At 34.3% G+C, this 21,834-nt stretch overlaps 1 protein-coding gene across 11 annotated transcripts in view; it reads right to left on the bottom strand.

The window, feature by feature from the left end:
• The window catches only part of LOC106090474 (hemicentin-1), a 1,337,150-nt gene that overhangs the window by 32,120 nt on the left and 1,283,196 nt on the right, over positions 1-21,834 (bottom strand). For 4 of the 11 annotated variants that reach the window (XM_059367960.1, XM_059367994.1, XM_059367934.1 and 1 more), the window contains 5 exons: positions 19,458-19,487; positions 14,058-14,198; positions 6,001-6,034; positions 919-2,249; positions 162-803 (listed from right to left, as the gene is read on the bottom strand). In XM_059367960.1, the coding sequence (XP_059223943.1) occupies positions 162-803; positions 919-2,249; positions 6,001-6,034; positions 14,058-14,198; positions 19,458-19,487 (2,178 nt within the window). The remainder of the gene's footprint in view (positions 1-161; positions 804-918; positions 2,250-6,000; positions 6,035-14,057; positions 14,199-19,457; positions 19,488-21,834) is intronic. The other 7 variants (XM_059368107.1, XM_059368150.1, XM_059368199.1 and 4 more) reach the window with 4 other exon arrangements.

Raw genomic sequence — 21,834 nt, 5'->3', positions numbered from 1 at the left:
TATGAGTCTCGATACCAATTGATGATCAATACATAAATAATGATTTATATATTACTTTTTACATTTTTTTCTTTTTAAGCCTATAAAGATGAATGATGATTGAAATCTTTGAAATGAAAAATTAAAATCCCAAAGAAATTATAACAAACCCAAAATCTTACTTTGAACTTTTTCGATTTTGGGGCCGTAACCCACTAGACTGCTCGAGCGTTGGACCAAGCGTTCTTGTGGCTGCTGTGGGGCCATTTGCGTGGGGTGTTTTAGCGGTGGCGGGGGTCTGGGCGGTGGTGTTGGTGCCTTGAGTATGCCTTTGCGCACGGATCGCATACTCGAATTTTGGCCGTTCGAGTCGGCGCGCATGCTCACCGCACTCAATGCAGTAGATGGTGTAACGTTTGTTGTGCTGGACATGGTTGTGTGCGTGACGTTGGTAGTGCCGCTGATGATGTTGCGAACGCCTTTGGGGTCTGCGGATATAACCGGGTGATTGGTATTTAAGGAAGGCCCCGATGAGATCATCGATACTGGTAATGGGTGTTGTGCTGCATGTTGTGTTTGTAATTGTGTCTGTGTCTGAGGTTGAGGAACTTGTTGTTGTTGTTGCTGCTGCTGCTGGCTGAATGCCATGATCCTGGTAATAACTGGAGTGTTGTTTAAATGTGTATTAATATTAGTTGGACATTGTGTCGTTGTCTTGGTCGTTGTCGTTTCATTAGCTCTACTACTGCTGGAGTTGGAGGTCATGGTCGTTGATGTATTTGTTGTTGTTGTTGTTGTGGTTTTAACACATTTTTTATACGTTACTAGATAAATGAGTAGTAATTTTTCAAAGCCAAATAAAAAAATAAAAAAGCAAAAATGAAAAAAGTGAATATAAGCAAATTAAAAAAAACAAATTAAATTATAAAAATTAATTACCACTGCCACTGCTCCTTATGCCCTTCAATCTATGCTCCGTGGCAAATGGTGATGTGGAGGACGCTATTGCTGTTCCCCCATTACCATCTGGGCGCTTCCAAAACTTCCCACCCAATAAGCCCACATGACTTCTTTGACTATCACGACAGGTATTCGATGGAGATGAACGCCTACGTTTAAAGAAAATTTTCACAATGAAATCTTCCACTCTTTCAAGGCGAGATTTCTTGCATATTTCTTTTTTGGTGCCTTGGATGCCCATCTCGTCATCATTTCTTGGAGTGACGTCAACACATATTTCCTTTTCCTGTGCTGCTGCTGCTGCTGTGAATTTTTCGATTTCTATGCCCTCTTGCTGTTTGCCCTGGCCTGTCTGCTTGGCATCCATGACTCTTAGTTCCGTTTGAAGATCTAAAGAAATTTCTCCACTCATCATCATCTTCGTTGCTTTGGTGTCAGTTTTAGTACAATCCAAATTAGTTGGAATAATGTTAGTTTGTTCATTATTATTATTGTTGTTGCTGTTGTTAGCCAATAATCTATCCACCACCACCTGTTTAGCATTGAAATTATCTACCCTACCTGGTATTCCGCTGCCACGACCCAAAGTGGCTGTGTTTTGGGGGATCCCGGTGCCACAGTCGGTGCCGGTGACATTGAGTAATGTTGTCTGGGTGCTATTGTTGTTGCTGACACTGGTATTTAGTGTTGATGAAGACATCGAGCTGTCATTTACTGTCGAGGCAGTTAAATTAGCCAGAGTTGCAGTCGGCTTCAATGTCATGCGATTTACAGCTAAATTTTCTTTGGTATCACTGCTTACATGCACCATAACACCCGGCCTCAAAGGCCAGCGGGGTGGTGATTTGGGGGCCTGTGTGCAGTGTCGGACACTTAATGTGGGTGTGGTGGTGGCGGTCCTAGTGCCTGTATGGCTATGGTTGCTTGTGGTTGTTAAAGTGCTGTTATTGCTAGGTGCCGTTGATGCTATTGCCGTCGTGGTTGTTGATGTTGTTGTGGTCTGTGTCGGTGAAGGTGGTGTTGCTTTTGTGTCCAGTGTTGTGGGCTTATTACTAATATTTTGTCTGAGTGTAAATTTCACATTGGCGCTTGGCGTTTGCTGAGTTGTTGTTTTTGTCTCTTGTTGTTGTGGCATTTGTGTTGCAGTAGTTATTGTCTTGGGAATTTGAACATGTTCTTCAATTTGTGGCACAGCGGCGGCCAGAGTAGGCACCAGCATGCTGGACATTATTGGCATCTTAAGAGTGTCGGGCAACACAGTATTGCCGCCTGTTATCAATTGTGGGATTGTTGGTTGATATGACAGAACACTATATGAGTCCAAAGATAATTCCATGACGATTTTTCGTTGCATACCATTTCATGGGCATTTTTGTTGTTGTTGTGAATGTGTGGGTGTGGGGGGATTTTTCCAATGTTTTTATGGGTAAATAAGCATTTTGATAAAATTGCAAAATAAAGCCACAATGTGTTTACGTATTTGTAATGAGCAACACACACATACAATAAGGGAGTGTAAAATACAAATATACGCACATATATACACACACACAGAAACAGAAGCATAGTGCAATTTTACATTGATTGATGTGGCAAATATGAAAGCGATAAAAAATAAAAGAAAAATTTAAATAAAAATATTAAACATTTCATATAAAAATAATAAATAATAAAAGAGGTTTTTAAAATATTTAAAAAGAAATCTTGAACTTTTTTAAAGTACTGATGTCCAATTTATATGCCATTCCAATGAAGTTTGACCTCAAATCTTAAGTCCCAAAAAGAAATAACACCTGCAGGGAAAGATAACCTTAATGTTATCACCAGCTATGAATAAGTTTGTATTTTGGGGAAGGGGGGAAAGGATGTAGTGTTTATTGACATTTGTCTTAAATATCTGGATGTCTTAGTGGGCGGGAAAAACATTCGCCGGAAGCCGATTCCACATACGAACGGTTCGGGCGAAATAAGAATTCTCTCTGTAATGCATTAGTCGGTTCTGAACCATATTCAGGTCGAATGTCGGGAGGCTCAAAATAACTCACTATTTCAAATTTCAGCGAAATCGGGAAATAAACGTAGCTTTTATGGTTTCCAGACTCTTAATTGCTTCTTTTTAAGATATTTTTGGGTGAATAAAATCATCGCCATCAATTTTATTTGCGTTATTTTTCTTCTGAATCTTATATGTGGCTGTTGTCATATCTATAATTTCACCATCGGACAAACCCGCAAATTTGGAAGCATTATTACACATGAACTAAAGGGTGATTTTTTGAGGTTAGGATTTTCATGCATTAGTATTTGACAGATCACGTGGGATTTCAGACATGGTGTCAAAGAGAAAGATGCTCAGTATGCTTTGACATTTCATCATGAATAGACTTACTAACGAGCAACGCTTGCAAATCATTGAATTTTATTACCAAAATCAGTGTTCGGTTCGAAATGTGTTCATTCACCGTAACGTTGCGTCCAACAGCATCTTTGAAAAAATACGGTCCAATGATTCCACCAGCGTACAAACCACACCAAACAGTGCATTTTTCGGGATGCATGGGCAGTTCTTGAACGGCTTCTGGTTGCTCTTCACTCCAAATGCGGCAATTTTGCTTATTTACGTAGCCATTCAACCAGAAATGAGCCTCATCGCTGAACAAAATTTTTCAAAATTTGAACACATTTCGAACCGAACACTGATTTTGGTAATAAAATTCAATGATTTGCAAGCGTTGCTCGTTAGTAAGTCTATTCATGATGAAATGTCAAAGCATACTGAGCATCTTTCTCTTTGACACCATGTCTGAAATCCCACGTGATCTGTCAAATACTAATGCATGAAAATCCTAACCTCAAAAAAATCACCCTTTATCTTTCCATACTCTCAATGGATTTAATAAATTTTACATGAGAATGTGTCCGACATTTGTCTATTAGCAGAAGGATTCTACTATAATCTTTCAAATCAATTTTCTTAAAATGTCTCCTAGGTCGGGGAAACTTTTTTTTTTTGTAAAACCACTCTAAACAAGTAAGAAGGCGTTAAGTTCGGCCGGGCCGAACTTTGGATACCCACCACCTCGGGTATATATGTGAACCACATTTCGTCAAAATCCAGTGAAAAATGCATACCTTAAGCCCCATAGCAGCTCTATAGATATCATCCGATTTAGACCAAATGCTTATAAATACAAGTCATTGTTCAACCGAGAGATCGGTCTATATGGCAGCTATATCCAAACCTGGACCGATCTGAGCCAAATTGAAGACAAATATCGAAGGGCCCAACACAAGTCATTGTCCCAAATTTCGGCGACATCGGACAATAAATGCGCTTTTTATGAGCCCAAAACTTTAAATCGAGAGATCGGTCTATATGGCAGCTATATCCAAATCTGAACCGATCAGGGCCAAATAGAAGAAAGATATCGAAGGGCCTAAGGCAAATCACTGTCCCAAATTTCAGCAAAATCGGATAATAAATGTGGCTTTTATGGGCCTTAGACCATAAATCGGAGGATCGGTCTATATGGCAGCTATATCCAAATTTAGACCGATCTGGGCCAAATTGACGAAGGATGTCGAAGGGCTCAACGCAACTCAATGTCCCAAATTTCAGCAAAATCGGATAATAAATGTGGCTTTTATGGGCCTAAGACCATAAATCGGAGTATCGGTCTATATGGCAGCTATATCCAAATTTGGACCGATCTGAACCAAATTGACGAGGGATGTCGAAGGGCTCAACGCAACTCACTGTCCCTAATTTCAGCAAAATCGGATAATGAATGTGGCTTTTATGGGCCTTAGACCATAAATCGGAGGATCGGTCTATATGGCAGCTATATCCAAATCTGGACCGATCTGGGCCAAATTGACGAAGATCGTTGAAGGGCCTAACACAACGCACTGTGCCAAATTTCATCCAAATCGGATGTAAAATGTGGCTTTTATGGGCCTAAGACCCTAAATCTGAGGTTCGGTCTATATGGCAGCTATATCCAAATTTGGACCGATCTGAGCCAAATTGACGAAGGATGTCGAAGGGCCCAACGCAACTCACTGTCGTAAATTTCAGCAAAATCGGATAATAAATGTGGCTTTTATGGGCCAAAGACCCTAAATCGGCGGATCGGTCTATATGGGGGCTATATCAAGATATAGTCCGATATAGCCCATCTTCGAACTTAACCTGCTTATGGATAAAAAAAGAATCTGTGCAAAATTTCAGCTCAATATCTCAATTTTTAAAGACTGTAGCGTGATTTCAACAGACAGACGGACAGACGGACGGACATGTCTAGATCGTCTTAGATTTTCACGCTGATCAAGAATATATATACTTTATAGGGTCGGAAATGGATATTTCGATGTGTTGCAAACGGAATGACAAAATGAATATACCCCCATCCTTTGGTGGTGGGTATAAAAATATTTATTGAGTTACCCAATCTTTTTTATTGGTTTTTTTAATACAGGGAAATTTATTAAAACTCATTAAAAGTCTTGCCCGAAGACATTTTCCAATAAATAATTTGTCTTATTGCTTAGCTTTCCTTAGCTGAAGCTTTTTCTCCTTCGGCCCTTTGGGTGTAATATTTGGGACTTTTTCTTTATTAATGAGCCTGTCACTGAATTTTTCTCGACGACCATTCTCACATTTCACTTAAAGTCCGCTTTTGGTTCTTCTGCGTTTTCCAAAGCTTTTAGGTTTTAATACTCACAAACACAGTCACTTCTGCACAAAAAAAAAAATTTAAATTAAAATTATTTTCATTTTGCTTGGTTATTCAAATTTACTGCCAAAAAAATTCAAATATATCTTGTCTATTCCGGATAATCGATTACCGGATAATCGAGGTCCGACTATACTTTATAGGGCCTAAGATCAATAGTTTGAGGTGTGACAATGGCCTATGGTAACTTTTAGGCAATTACTCTTTTCAAGATTTCTTTGTTTTTTTTTTTTAATAAAATAAAAATAATCCAATACAATTAACATTTACTTCAACAAAATTGCAATCAATTATGACTGTAAGAAAAAAAAAAAACAAAACTTACCTGTGGGTGGCACTCATGGAGACATCAGTTCGATCTTTTAGTATTAATTTGAGTTTTTCAAGTTGAGATGGTTTTTTGGTGTGTTTTAGTGTTTTTATGAGTGTCATGTTGAAATTAGGAGCCATAGATAAAATGAGTTTAAATCGCATAAAAACATAATTCAATTAACGTAGTGTTAAGTTATCGTTGTTGATGTAGGTGGTGATTGGTTTTAATGTGATGACATATTGCAGTTTATGATTTCAAAATTTACACAATATACAATGTAAGGTTTTGTAACGAAGGCAGTAATTGTTAATTAGTTCAAAAATTGTTATTAGGGTTTTGTTGTTTTGTTTTTTTTTTTGGACACATGAAGGCAACAAAAATTATATAAACAAAAACGGGATTAACCGCCGCAAACACACACGCCCATACACACACACACACAGTAATAATGTTTTGTAGATAAAAGCCATATTGATGTAATTCCCCAATGAGAAATTCATGTTGCACAATTGGTGTATGTTTGAATTATGATGTTTGTGTAAGATGGTGTTTGTTTATTGTTTTTGTTTTTGTTTGCAAGCATCCAAGTTTTAATACATTTTTAAATATAATTCAGTTTGTTTTAGAGTCAAACCATGGTCATTGTTTTTTCCCACAAATATATTGTAGATTTGCCATAAAAATAGTTGTCATTGTTTTGGTTTGTGTTGTGTTGTGAGTGAGAAAGTGAGTGTATTGAAAATATTTTTAATTAGTTTTAAAATGTCATTTGTTATTTGTTAATTATATTAGTTGTTTTTTTGGTATACAATGTGTAACGAGTGTGCGTGCAAGAGTTTTTGCATTTATCCATATTATGCATGGTTGATTGCATTAGTATGTGGTATACATATGTCATTGTGTATGGAATTTTTCAAAATTAAATTCCATTTGACATCAAATTGTTGTTGTAATGCATTTGTTGTTGTTTATCAAGGATTGTTATTTGGCAGATAGGTGATGTAATTTTAATTGTAATTTTATCATTTCAAATATGTTGATAATTTTTGTTTTTTTTTTTTGTGTTTCGTTTGTGTTATTCAATGGTCCCACATTCATTCATTCATACCACACATACACACAGATATATTTTTTTTTTTAAATATTGAAATGTGTTTTGTTGTTGATGCCATTTTCATGTTTTAGTTTTTTTTTTTTTTCGTTGCATTAAAAACACATTTGCATTGGCGTTTTTTGTTAAGTTTGTTTTGTTTTGATGGTTGATTATTTACATTATTTGCAAAAAAGCGATAACATATAAAAGCGTTTGAAAAGAGAAAAAACAAATATTTGTATTTAATTAATTGCTGCAAAACTTTCTGCTTATTATAATTAAATTGAAATTGCTTTAGAAAAATAATTGTTTTGAAAAAATTAGAAAAAATTGGCAATAACGGTTTATTTGATTTATTTATATCACAGTGAAAGAGGGCAATGCAAAAAGTGATAAGGAAGAATGTAAAATTTCCAGCGTAAACTATAGTTAAGAGCTAAAAAGTGGAATTGTTTTAGAAAACCTCAAAAAACAGTCATTTTGGAATATTTTATTATGGTACTTTGTGAAAATTATTGATCTAATTTTAAATATTTTTATACCCTTCACCATGGATGGGGGTATACTAATTTCGTCATATTGTTTGTAACATCTTGAAATATTCGTCCAAGACCCTATAAAGTATATATATATCATGAAATCTAGCCATGCCGAGCAAAGCCAGCCGCTTGAAATTTTGCGCAAATGCTTCTTATGTAGTGTAGGTCGGTTGGCCGACCTAGAGGGCGCAATTCCTATCCGATTTTGGCTGAAATTAAGCATGACGTGTTTCGATGTGACTTCCAACAACTGTGCCAAATCGGTTCATAACCTGATATACAATAGCTGCCATATAAACCGATCTGGGGTCTTGACTTCTTGAGCCTCTAGAGAGTGCTATTCCTATCCGATTTGGCTGATATCCTTCATGACGTGTTTCGTTAAGACTTTCAACAACTGTGCTAAGTATGGTTTCAAATTGGTCGATAACATGATATAGCTGCCAAATAAACGATCTTGTATCTGGACTACTTGAGCCTCTAGAGGGCGCAATTATTACCCGATTTGGCTGAAATTTTGTACATGACCTTCAATACATGTGTCAATTATGGTCTGAATCAGTCTATAGCCTGATGCAGCTCCCATATAAACCTATCTCCTATTTTATTTCTTGAGCACCTTAAGGGCGTAATTATTATTCAAATTGGCTGAAATTTTGCATAATAATTTCTACTATGATCTCCAACTTTCAATTCAACTATGGTCCGGATTGGACCAAAACGTGATATAGCCCTTATAGCATAGCAATTCTCTTCATTTAAAAAGAGAAAAGAACTCGACAATTGCGATCCCTGGTGGAGGGTATATAAGATTCGGTCCGGCCGAACTCAGCACGCTTTTACTTGTTTTATATTTTCTGGACCATTTGAGTCGCACTTAAATGACAGGTAAGAGCTGGAATGTTTTTTCCTACAAAGCTGGTTTATGGAGCAAAATTTGTAACTGTTCTAAGAAACATTCCATTTAAAATAATCATTCGCACCATCCGACCTTATAAAAAATAAATTAATATCAGTCATACGTTATGCTGGTCAATTTTAATTGTAAATATATTGCCTTTGGTACAATTTGCCCTTTTATGTAAAAATTTCTGGTTTTTTATTAAGAATCACTGATGCTATTAGAAACCCACAAAACATGACATCTTTTGGCAGAGTATGCGAATCAGTCAATTTAAACGTTCGAATGTCTACAATTTGATAAATACTGAACGGAAATTAAATGAAAAGTAAATTGTATGGCGAGTTCTTAAAACAAATGCATGCCTAAAGTCCAATCCATGTTGTATTTGGTATTGACATTGAAGGTAACCATTAACCTTACATACCTCATTTTAGCCATATCGGCTTAATAGGCCTTTTTGAGCGGTATTTAAACTAAGTATTGGAGAACATAAGTGTTCTGCGCATACAGAGCTTTTGCCAAATCTATCCAAGTTTGAAGCTTCTATGGACTCAAGGTATTCAACTAGATCTTTTTTGATATGAACTTCAGTTGTTGTTGAACATCCTCAGTATTCTACATTTATCAAATTGAAAATCAAGTGAATACGAATTTAGACATCTAGAAATTGGGTACTATTCCCATATAAAAATCTATTTGACATGTATTTCTTTGCTTTGGGGATTCGAGGTCATAAATTGATTTCAGCCAATTCGGAATTAAAAACTAGTTCCGCCCTCCGAAAGCTTAGAAAGTCAAATTGAGACATCGGTTTATATGACAGCTATACCATGTTAACTGATTTAGACCATACTTGATAAAATTGTTGTCATACCAAAACGAAAAATGCAAATTTTCAACCAAATTGGATAAAAATTGCGCCCTCTAGAAGTCCAAGAAGTCTAATTGGGAGGTCGGTTTATATGGCGACTATAACAGGTTATGGACTGATTTAGAAAATATTTGGCATGATGGTTGGAAGTCATACCAAAGCGATATGTGCAAAATTTCATTCATTTCATTTTATTTCTAATCGGGAGATCGGTTTATATGACAGCTATATCAGGTTATGAACCGATTTGAACCATACTTAGCACAGATGTTGGAAGTGATACTAAAACACCCAAGATCGGTTTATGTGGCAGCTATATCAAAACAAAGACCTATTTGGCACATTTACAATCCCAACCGATCTACGCTAGTAAGAAGTATTTGTGCAAAATCAATAGCTTTGCTCCTTCGAAAGTTAGCGTGTTTTTGACGGACGGACGGACATGGCTAGATCGTCATGACGATCATGAATAAATATACTTTATGGGGTCTAAGACGCATATTTCGAAGTGTTACAAACGGAATGATGAAATTAGTATACCCCCATCCTATGGTGGAGGGTATAAAATCGTGGTTTGGCATGGAAATAAAAACATTTGATTGCTGTCAAATTCCGCTGGCGGAACAATTACAAATTTCCTCGACTATTCCGAAAGCAGAAAAGAATACGCAACCCTTTGGCGGTAGACCTCTTGAAGTCTGGACCAGGCCACATAATTTTGGAATGCCCACAAGTCCCCCTTTGTGAATATCTATTATCCGTTGCTCTTCGTGCCTGATCCTGAGGTTAGCTTACCAACAGATAGTCTCGCAAGATCGTCCGTTCTACAATTCCCAACGATATCTCTGTGGCCCGGCACCCAGAACAGGTGAATTTTGAACTGTTCAGACATCTCGTCACGGGCAGTTTTTGAATTCAGCCATTCTTAGCCATTCCACCACTTCCTTAATTGCCAAGATCTCCGCTTGATACGCACTGCAGTGGTCAGGTAACATTCTCGATATAACCTGTCCAAGTCCTTCAGATTTCACCCCAAAGCCCTCCTGGTCGTCTAGTTTGGAACCATCCGTATAGAAGTCTAAGTAACTTCTGTTACCAGGAATATTTTAGTTCCAATGGGTTCTATCAGAAATAGGGGTACAGTACTTTTTATCAAAAAGCGGCTCAGACAGGGTGTAATCCACACTGGCTGGAACATTGGACATTGTATTAAGGATAACACAGTGTTCGTAGCCGCCACAAGTTATCCTTTGGATCCGGTTGAGTATTGAACCGTATAGCATTATAGGTCTGTCAACTGCAGTATTTACCCAGTGCATGACACGCGGTTAAAACCCCTAACTTTGGCCAATAGCTCTCTTGCAGGTGTATAGGGTTGCCTTTAAACCCTTCCAAAATGTAGGATTTGAAGTTCAATTTCCTGTCTAGCAAAACATCCAGGTATTTTGCTCTTTTAGCAAATGGAATATTTCTGGGAAACAGGCTATGTTCCAAAGTAGAGGAGACAGTACACCTCCTAGAGGTGTTCCTCTGTGGACCCATGTTTTTAGATGTAAGGATCCCAGCCCTACCGTAATGCATCTAATAGTAAGTAAGTTATTAATGGACTTTCTTAATAAACTTCCATAAGGAGTATTAGAAACAATTATTTGATTGCTGCATTTGACCGCATTTTGAGCTATGTTTGTCAATGTAAAAAGCAATAAAATGCAACTTAGGGACACACAATTTATAAAATTTATCATATTACTTTGCTAAGAAGACTTAACCGCATTAAAATTTTTGCAAATATTATAAGTGGGAGTCCTATATTTGAAATGTTTGTTTTGCCCATTTCCTCCTATGAACTTTACTATATAATTATACTATTATTGCCAATTAAATTAATTATTATAATTGTAGTTATTGCTTATTACATAAATTTATAATGGTCACAATTACGATTAGTACTTATTTTTTCTTTGTTAGTTGATATTAATTGCATGTAATACAGAAAATTTCATTAGAGCGATTTCAATAAAAAATAGTATTCTTTTTAGTGATTGTTTTTATTGTCTTTGTGCGTGTTTTCATTGAAATTATCAAAAAATAACCAGGCGGGTGCATGCTATGGTTGTCTGGTTATTAAATGTATACCAAAGGACAATTGGGTATTGAAGCCGAAGAATTGGAATTGTGATAATAAACGAAAAGGGTCAGACAGTTGTTGGTCAATCTGATATAAAATTTTTAAAAAGACCGAAGTTTGGATAACGCTTCAAGCGCTTAAAAAAGAAACAGGGGTTTTTCGTAAAGAGACTATTTTATATATATACTAGCTGACCCGGGCCCGCTCTGCTGCGCCTTCTTTTACTTTATATGGGACAAAAGATTCCTTGGAATATTTATTTTCGACAACTAAATATCTTTTAGTGAAATACCATGCTACGAAAATAGTATATCGCTTGACTAACAGTTTAACAATATAAGTGTTTTTATCTGAATTCCATATGATCTTTATTGGTCTACAAATTTAAGTTTGGATGTTAGGTGTACTCCATTCTGAAAGTACTTTATTTCAACACGATATTTTCATGTTATTTGATTTAGGGGTGTTTTCGGGGGTGAGGTGGTCCCCCATATACTTGCCCCTGAAAAATGTCAGCATCGTGCTCTTCTCTCAAATACAATTTATTTAAACCCCATATTGCCATTGGCTTAAGAGGAATTTACAGGATGAGGCGTCCCCCGAACACATGGCCCAAAAATAGGTTATCAAATTCGTTTTCTAATCTCAAATACCTTTCATTTGAGCCACATATTGGCATGGCCGAAAAATTTTTTCGTTTTGGGGGTGTTTTGGGAAAGTGGTGATGCCCTAAATACATGGTCATACATATTGCGATTGTCACTAAAAAATAGATATTTGTGGGGTATTTTGGGAAAAGGGCAGAACCCCAGAAAATTGGTTCGGAAAATGGGTATCAATTCTTGCTCTACCCCCCCATACCTTTCATTGTCATGGTCGGTAAATATGCCCGATTTAGGGGTGTTTTGGGGAGTGGGGTGGTCCCCCAAATTCTAAGCCCTGAAAATATATCAGCAAATATATTTAAACTCCATATTGCGATTGCCCTCAATCAATGGATATCAAATTCGTTTTCTAAAGTCATTTAAACTCCTTAATGCAACAGTCAGCTAATATGTCCGGTTTGGGGTATTGGCCCTAAAAACTATAAATATTTAGTTCCACTCTCTTTAAGACCCAAATTGTCTTGTGAGCAAGACTGGTGAGCAAATACGTCATGGTGGTGGGAAGTCCCTAGACAGTTGGTCCCTAATGTTGATATCACATACGTGGTCTACTCCCACATACCTCCCCCAAGCACCATATTTCCATAGTCGGCAAACATGACCGGCTTGGGGGGTGTTTTGGGGGATGGGCGGCCACTCAGTGAGTTGACCTTGAAAATATATATCGGATTCGTGTTCCACTTAAAAAACCCTATTATTTGAGCCTCATATTACAATAGTCAGAAAATACTTACTATTTGGATGGTGTTGTGGGGTTGGGGTGGCCCCATAGACACTTTTCCCGAATATTGATATCAAATTCGTGCTTTACTCCCAAAGACGTTTTATTTGATATCCAATTTGGATATCAAATTCGTATTCTACTCGCAAATACTTTTCATTTGAGTCCCATATTGCCATGGTCGGCAAATATGGCCGATTTAGGGGTGTTTTTGGGGCTTGGGGTGGTCCCCCTAACACTTGGTCCGAGAATTGGATATCAGATACTTTTTCTTATCCTAAATACTTTTCATTTGAGTCCCATATTGTCGAGATTGGTCTAAATATATGTTTGGTAGGTTTAAGGGTGCGGTGGCCCCCTTAGGTACCCCATTCGAGTTTATAAGGAACACACAAACATACAAACAAACCTACAAACAATCACAAATTGAATGTTTCGAATAATTTTTTTTTACCAAAGGAATTCGAACTAATTAATTAGCAACGGGTCTTTAGAATATGAAGAAATGTCCTTTATAGGTCGAATTTTCGGTTTAAGCTCAAGATAATTGCGAAAAAATAATTATTGATTGTCTTTACTAGGCGTATTAACCATTAAACCATTACCATTCCCACTTAAACCATTTTCCTTATTTTCAAAGATAAAAATACTAACTACAAAATGTTTATGACTTTAACATTTTTGTGAATAGCTACACATTTTCCATATTTGTCAATGGCGCCAATTTTTTTTTTTAATTTTCCAACTAGTAATGAAGAAAATCTTAAAAAAATTCCAGGGCATTTCTTGTGGTTTTATTTAACATTTTTATTGAATAAATGTTCAAAAAAAGGGGAAGCCTCATGCAATAACATGCTTTACATGCCCATTACAATTTTGTTTTTTAAAAAAGCCCATGCAAGCTTTGAAAACAAGAGTTGTCTTTTTCAAACTCAAAATTACTCAAAACAATAGTAATAAAAAAAAAATTAATTAATAAATTATATATTGTAAAAATAATATATAACTTAAATCGAACTTAAAATACCCTAAACCAAATGTTGAATATTTTTAAAAATTATTTTTTTATGTGAGGGATTTTTTGTTGTTCAATGGGGAGTTCCTTTAGTTTTCCTTAATTTTTTTTACTTAAACAAAACGGTACTTACATTTATCCTGACGTCTACGGCGGCGACAAATGCAAATGATAATACAACAGATGATTATCACAGCTAACAGCAGGACCAATATGCTGGCCACTAAAATGATGAGGGCAGGTTTATCCCAACGCTGCCACCAAGCCAATTGTTCTGATTCAGATAATGAAGGAAAAACAGAGAATTATTAGTTACATTTTTTCATTGTGAAAATTTTTTTAAAAACATGAAAATAAATACATTCATTCAAATATAAACATAATAAGAGAAGGTAAAAGTGTAGAGAAATGAACATTCATTTGCCGCACATGCAAAGAGTGGTGTTTAATTTTTTGTTTCATAAAATTTGTTTTGATGAGTATTTTTACAAAATGTTTTTTTCTTTAAAAAATAAAGAACAGGAGATTTGCCCTACTTTTTAGAAATACCCATATATAATATCGATTATACGCCATATGGTTGCAGGTTTATTTTTATTTATATAATGTATACGCAATGATATAAATACTTGGGTAAATTACATGAAAAATAACTTATTGACGTAATTTTTTAATTCTTTTAGAAAACCTACAACAATTATTTATCATACGCTATATAACTATTGGTGGTTACTATTTCAAGTATATATACACAATGCATCACTTTAAAACTCTTTTCCTTAATGATTCTATGTAACCTAGTAATTTGATAGTTTGGTTTTAAGAAGGTTTATAATAAAAATTAAAGCTGTGTATACGGTATTTAAGACTATGAAATGTTTGAAAGCTCAAATAAGACATATATTTTCCATTTTTTTTTTTTTTGAGGTGCATTATAACACAGTTCTTTGTCATAAAAAATAAGAATTTCGTTTGCTTTGTTTCACTCAACTAAACAAAATTTCATAACTAAATCGAAATCTTGTTTTTTTTTTTATTTGTAGAGAATAATATTGAAATAAGTTCTAATTTCAGATCTAACTGAAATCTAACACGAAACAGACCTTATCTAAAACTATGGTCGTGTGACCTTCATAATCAATTTCTATATTACAATGGATCATAAAATATTTATGACATTGTAACCGTCAGTGGTTAATTGTTGAACTTTAACATTCTTTATTGACTGTCTAAAACTACAGAGTCACGCAATTTAGTGGACAAAATTTGTTTAGGGTTTTGGAAAAATTGATGTTCTTTTGAAGCTGGTATATACAATAATTTTTGGTCGAATTGTTTTAATCACTACAAAAAAAGTTGTAGTATTTTCTATATCAAAATAAAACAATTAAAATTACCCATACCACTTGGCGAATGGGTTTGAATAAAACAAGCAAAATTTAAAGTTACTCATTCGACACCAAAGACATCATCAATACAACTTCCGACAGATGCACAGAATCATGAGCACCATGGTAGTAGTGTAATTGTCGTTATTACACGAAAACACATGCATTGGGAGAAAGTACAGCTAATAGATTGGGTTATCGAGCTTGGTTAATGTGGTAATTGTATCATAGAGCCGTTTTCACAATAAATACGATTCAAATACAACATACCAACGCACGGCCCTTGAAGCCATCACACCTAATATGGTAGAAAAGTCTTCTAACCCAAGACGAAACGCGTCCCATAGTGATTGGTGTGTATTGCTATCTGGCTTGCCTTTTCCATTTGCAAAGAAAATTTCCGATCATTCCGATCATGAAACAAACAAGTTTTTGCCCTAACAGGCAAAAAATTTTAAAAATAAAGTATCTTCTATTGATGATAGTTGTTTGTGTGCAACGGCATACCAAACCCGGCTGCGCCTTCAAACAAGATGCAAAAAGGGCTAAACCTGACCGATGTTGGTCCCAATATTAGCAAACCAATGCTCGAGTGTAGGTTAGGTAAGAGTGACAGTCCTTTACAGTCTCTTTTAAGTCCATTGTGATACTACAGTAGCGACAGACCAAGTCTTTTGGCGTTAATCGAACCCATGACCCCTGCACTGGTAATCAAGCACGCTACCAACTCGGCTACTGGGGCGCCCATGCTGGAATATAACTAATGATGTCGGATCTCTTCCCAATAAAGATAGTCAAACATGGTGTGGGAAAAGTATTGACATATCGAAGGCTTATGTACAGTGGTGTAGGTCATTAATATGCACGTCTATGTTGAAATTTTGGAACATGTAATGTTACCTTATTCAGAATGGGCTACCCTTCTGAAATTGGTATACCAACACTGGAAACATACCAGTAAATTAGCAAAGGACCAGTTGAATGTCAATAGGGTTCAGGCTAAGTCGTGACTTACTCAGTTTTCTGACCTCATTCCCCTAAAAATATTTATGGGTAGACAAACATTGAAAAATATGTTACAGCTACACGAATACTGAGAGCGTTCGAGCTATGGAACGCAATTATAAGGCCTGAAACTAAACGGTTTAAAGAGGTACAAAAAACTCCCTGTAAAGAGATGTCAGGATAAATGCGTTGTAAATGCGCAGAAGTTATAAAAAATCGGTTATTTCTCTAGAAACAGAAGTAATTTAAGTTTTTATTAATTAATTTTCAGTTTATGTGTCATTCGCTTTAACATTCTTGAGTCAAATTTCAATACTTCATTAGCAAAGTTTTGAGAACAAATGTATTCATTGAAATATTTTGAATTACTGTAGCTTTAATTTTAGGGAACTGATTAATATTTAATCCTACATACAAACATTTAAATAAAACAAAATATTTCTATATAAAAATCATTGTTTGATTTTTAGTTGGGTGCAATCCTACATTTTTTTACAAAACCGAATATATCAAAAGATAAATTACAATAGACTAAATCAAGAAACCGAACAATTTATGATTATAAACAAAAAATTATGCAAAATCATAGTGTGGAGAAACGCGTCAATTCAAAGTTGGTGTGATGTATCATCAAGCTATTTTTTTTATCAAATGAGATATATCTGTATTTTTGACACCAGCCTTTGTCCTAATAGCTTTATTTGAAACAACATTAAAATCCAGATCGTTTTGTAAAGAACTTTTTTTTCACATGAAGTAAAAAATAATCATTACAGGGGCCTTATTAGATTTAATTTACAGTCTTTTTATTCTTGAGTCATAACTTGTATTCAATCAAGTACTATGACATTTAAATTCTCTAACAATTTATGTTAAAATACAATTTTTGTCTATACAACCATATTACTGTTTCTTTTACTTAGAAATCTAATGCTAACTCAAAAAAAAGTGTCTACGCAAAAAAGTATTGCATTACAAATGTCTTTCTTTCTTAAACATTTATCAGCAGAGACATTTCTGTTTTAACACTCACTCTTCCCTACCTAGCTACTCTGAAGCTGGCAAAACAATTCAAGCATTTTAAGGCATGCCGATTATCTTCTTGACTGATATTTTGCATAAGCATTTACTTAGATACTAAGTAAAAACCTATCATATCAACGTTTCAAATTCCATAACTACTTATTTACTTTTTTTACTTCTTTACAAATCCGCAAAGGATCACAAACCAAGCCACCAACTATATTTGACTATAAACTCCAATACATACAAGCATATCTGCTGACAAAGAAATATAACCTGTCTAGTCGTATTTTTCAAATATATTTAATATCGTGAACATTACATGGGTATTTATGTGATATGATTTCTTTGCATTTCATATTGCCATTGTATTCCTAGAAGTTGTTGCATAGTTTTTTTATGAATCCTTTTCTATGGTAATGGTAAGTGTTAAGGCATAGAACCAAAGGAGCCAATGGTATAAAGTGGTTATTAACCGAAGTGTTTTGCATTGGATTCAATTGAGGAGCCAGACAAAATTGTATGTCTGTGTCATGTGATATATATGAGAAATTACTTAGAACTAAGAAATTCAAACTAAAAACAAGGAATTGCAATGAACTTTATTATATTTGTAGTTATGTGTAGTAACAAATACAATTTAATTGTTGTCAATGAGGAAAAGAATAAATTAAAATTAAATATAATGAAATTAAAGAAAAGAAAATAAAATAACGCAAAATACAATACACTAAAACTATATTAAATAAAACTACATAAAATAAAATATGTTAAGTTAAAGAAAAATCTATTATGCTGTATATCAAATATAAGTTAAAATAAAAATTAACTGAATATGATATTGTAATACTACTTATGATTTATAAAAAAGGATTATTAAAAATAAATTATTATTTTTTACCATATACCTTATATTTATTGGTTTTAATATATTTATATGTTTTAGGATATATTAGCTATTTATATATCAACTTACTTCTAAGTCTCACTGTTTTGCCACGTCATGAATGCATTGAGGGAAAAAGCACATTCAAAAGATGTTTTAATAAAAGCATTTATAAAAAGCATTACTGTGTGTAGATATATAATACATCTAGCAAGGCAAATTGTATTGCTTAGAACTATAGTTTAGAATCAAGAGATAATTTTGATGTTCAATGGAAATTTGTAGGGTGGTTTCCAGGATATTTAAGCAACAAGAATCTAATGCTAAGATGATTAGTAGATACAAACATAAGACCGTAGACCGGACATTTTTTTTATTAAATTTCCTCCTATTTTTACATATGTTTTTTTATATGTGGAGTTTTTTGTAGTAATTTCGAAAATGCATTTTATTTGTTTGCTTTTTTCAGATAATATTTCACCTTACCCAATTCATTGGGGAAAAATCAAATGATTTTTCCATTTATTAATACAAAAGGCTGTACTAAAAACTTTTATTTATATAAAAAACCTCACTCGGACCGATAAAATGCCTTCTTCGGTGATTCGCACAACCAAGCGATGAGACGAAAAGACATGTATTCAATTTGACAGATCCCACTGATGAGCCTGGTTGTGGTGCCACACGAAATCGCAATCTAGGAGACTAGTTAATGCTACTAACGACAACACATTTTGCAGGTAACTTTAAATATAAAGCTTTTTGTTTTTCTATTTGTAATGAAAACAGAGAACTCTACGGTCTGCAGCAGAAAGATATCAGATTGTACATAAAATTTAAAAAAGTTTTTTTCTAAAACACTAAAAGTTTGGAAGAAAAATAAATTAATTAAATTCAAAAGCACTCATAAAAATGTTTGGTATTATTTTTTTAATTAAAAAGCTTAACAGGGTATCTCAAGGATATGATTCGAATTTTCAAGCACTTTGAGGGAAAAATAGGGATTAATGCCAATTTTATTTATAAAATTGGGATAAATTGTATCTGTTGTTTTGGAAATCAGAGTGTGTAAAGATTTTAAGGAATTTTAAAAAGGAATCAGGATTATTTCCAAATATTTTATAGAAGTTTGTTATGACAACAGCTCATGCTTTTTTTTTGTTTTGTACAACAGCATATGTAAATATGTCGTTTTCCCTTAATTCCGTTAACAAAAGCACAATTTGTTTACCTTTCCACCATATAATATAGAACGGTGTTGCTGTAATATATGCAAAAATATAAAATGAAATAAAAAATTCCTATCTCAAACTTCAGAAATACATAATGTTATTAAACTTAAAGAAACACACATTTTAGAGTATATAAAAAGATGAAAACATAACACCATTTTTTTTTGTTTTTAATTTTGTCCAAAGGCAAAATCGATAAAAACTAAAGAAATTTTCCCAAAAAAAATAATGGAAATTTTTTCTTAAGTAAATATTAAAATAAAACTTTACATAAGAAAATTTGTCAAAAAAAAATTAAAGGCTTACTTTCAATACAATTTCATTGAAATTTTCTTCAATGAACAATTTCAATAAAATTTCCTCTTAGCACAAAAATTTGTTTGAATTTGGTCGAGAAATAAAATTGTAAATAAAAATTTCTTTAAAAGAAAAGATAAGGAAAAAAAGAATTTCATACAAATAAGGAGGGCTATAGTCAGGCGAAGCCGACCTTTTTATACCCTACAGCACATTGGGTATGCAGGCTAAGTCGTCCAAATTAAAATTTGAAAGAAGCAAAAAAGCGTTAAATTCGGCCCAGCCGATTATTGGATACCCATCACCTCGGTTATATATATGAACCACCTTTCATCATTATCTGGTAAAAAATTCATAATTTATGCCCCCATAGCAGCTATATAGAAATATGCTCCGATTTGGACTAAATTTGGCACGGAAATTGAATGGTACAAGTCTTTGTTCAATTTTGTAGTACAAAAAATTGGTCTTTTTGGTAGCTATACCCAAATATAGACCGATCTGAACCATATAGGACACGGATGTCGAAAAGCCTAACATAAGTCACTGCGTCAAATTTCAGCGAAATCTTATAATAAATGCGCTTTAATGGGACCAATTCTTTGAGTTGTGAGATCGGTCTATATGGCAGCTATATCCAAAACTGAACACAACTCACTTTCCCAAGTTTCGGCGAAATCGGACAATAAATGCGCCGTTTATGGGCCCAAGATCCTGAATCGAGAGATCGGTTTTTATGGCAGTCAAATTGAAGAAGGATATCGACTGACCTAACACAACTCACCGTCTCAAATTTCGGCAAAATCGGATAATAACTGTGGTTTTTAAGGGCCCAAGATCTTAAATCGGCGGATTGGTCTATATGGGGGCTATATAAAGATATAGTCCGGACGAAAGAGGATCTGTGCAAAAGTTTAAGCTCAATATCTCTATTTTTAAAGACTGTAGCGTGATTTCAACAGGCAGGACGGACATGGCTAGACCTTTTTAGATTTTTTCGACGATCATATATATACTTTATAGGGTCGGAAATGGATATTTCGATGTGATGCAAACAGAATGACAAAATTAATATACCCCGATACTTTGGTCCTTTGCAGAATCACATATACAATTTTAAGTCCATAGTGATACCACAGAAGGGACAGACCAAGGCCTCTGGTGGGAATCGAATCCACGACCCCCACATTGGTCATCCGAGCACTCTACCAACTCGGCTACCGAGGCGCCTGAGCTATATCTAAACCTGAACAGATTTCTATGAAGTTTACTAGCGATCATCAGAGTCATAAGAGAAACCTTAGTGAAAGATATTGTGAGGATCGATTAATAAAAGACCAAATTATTGAAATATTAGTTACAATCGGACAAAAAAGTATATGAGAGTCTACGTCGGTAGGCCCAAGGAAAAAAATTTAAGAACTAGTTTCTATAAAGACAAAATTTCAAAGATATTTTCTCTTAAGATAAACATTTTATGATTTTTTTTTACAAAATTGTAGCAAAATTTTGCTCTAAAGATTCTAATAATTTCAATGTAATTATCTCTAAAGACAAATTTTCAATGAAATGTTTTCTGAGGTAAAATTTTCAATAAAATTTTCTTTAAGGACAAAATTTCAATGAAATTTCTATATATTTAATTAAATATAATACCTATAAAAAAAACAACCCATTCCAAAACTTGTGTAGTATTATTTCTACAGGCAAAATTGTAATAAATCATTTTTTATAAACAAAATTGCAATGACATGTTTTTTAGGACAAACTTTTAATAAAATTATTTCTAAAGACGAAATGTCACAAAATTTTGTTTAGAGAAAATTTCAATGTAGGCGGAAATTCTAACTAAAGAAATCTTATCAGTAAACAATTCTCTAAAGGTAAAATTTGTCCTTGGCCCATCTAGAAATTATATTTGTAAAAGCATAATATCAATAATTTTTTTCCAAATGCCAATGAAATTTTTTCTTAAGGCAAAAATTCAATAAAATGGTCTAAAATAAAATTTTGCCCAGGCCTGGCCCCTCCAAAATTTACCAGCCAACTTTCATTTTCTATTCATTGTGTTTTTAGTCA

The sequence above is a fragment of the Stomoxys calcitrans genome, chromosome 1 (assembly GCF_963082655.1).
Source record: "Stomoxys calcitrans chromosome 1, idStoCalc2.1, whole genome shotgun sequence".
NCBI lineage: Eukaryota > Metazoa > Arthropoda > Insecta > Diptera > Muscidae > Stomoxys > Stomoxys calcitrans.
The sequence above is the reverse complement of the archived record's forward strand: the minus strand, read 5'-3'. Positions and strand labels throughout refer to the sequence as shown.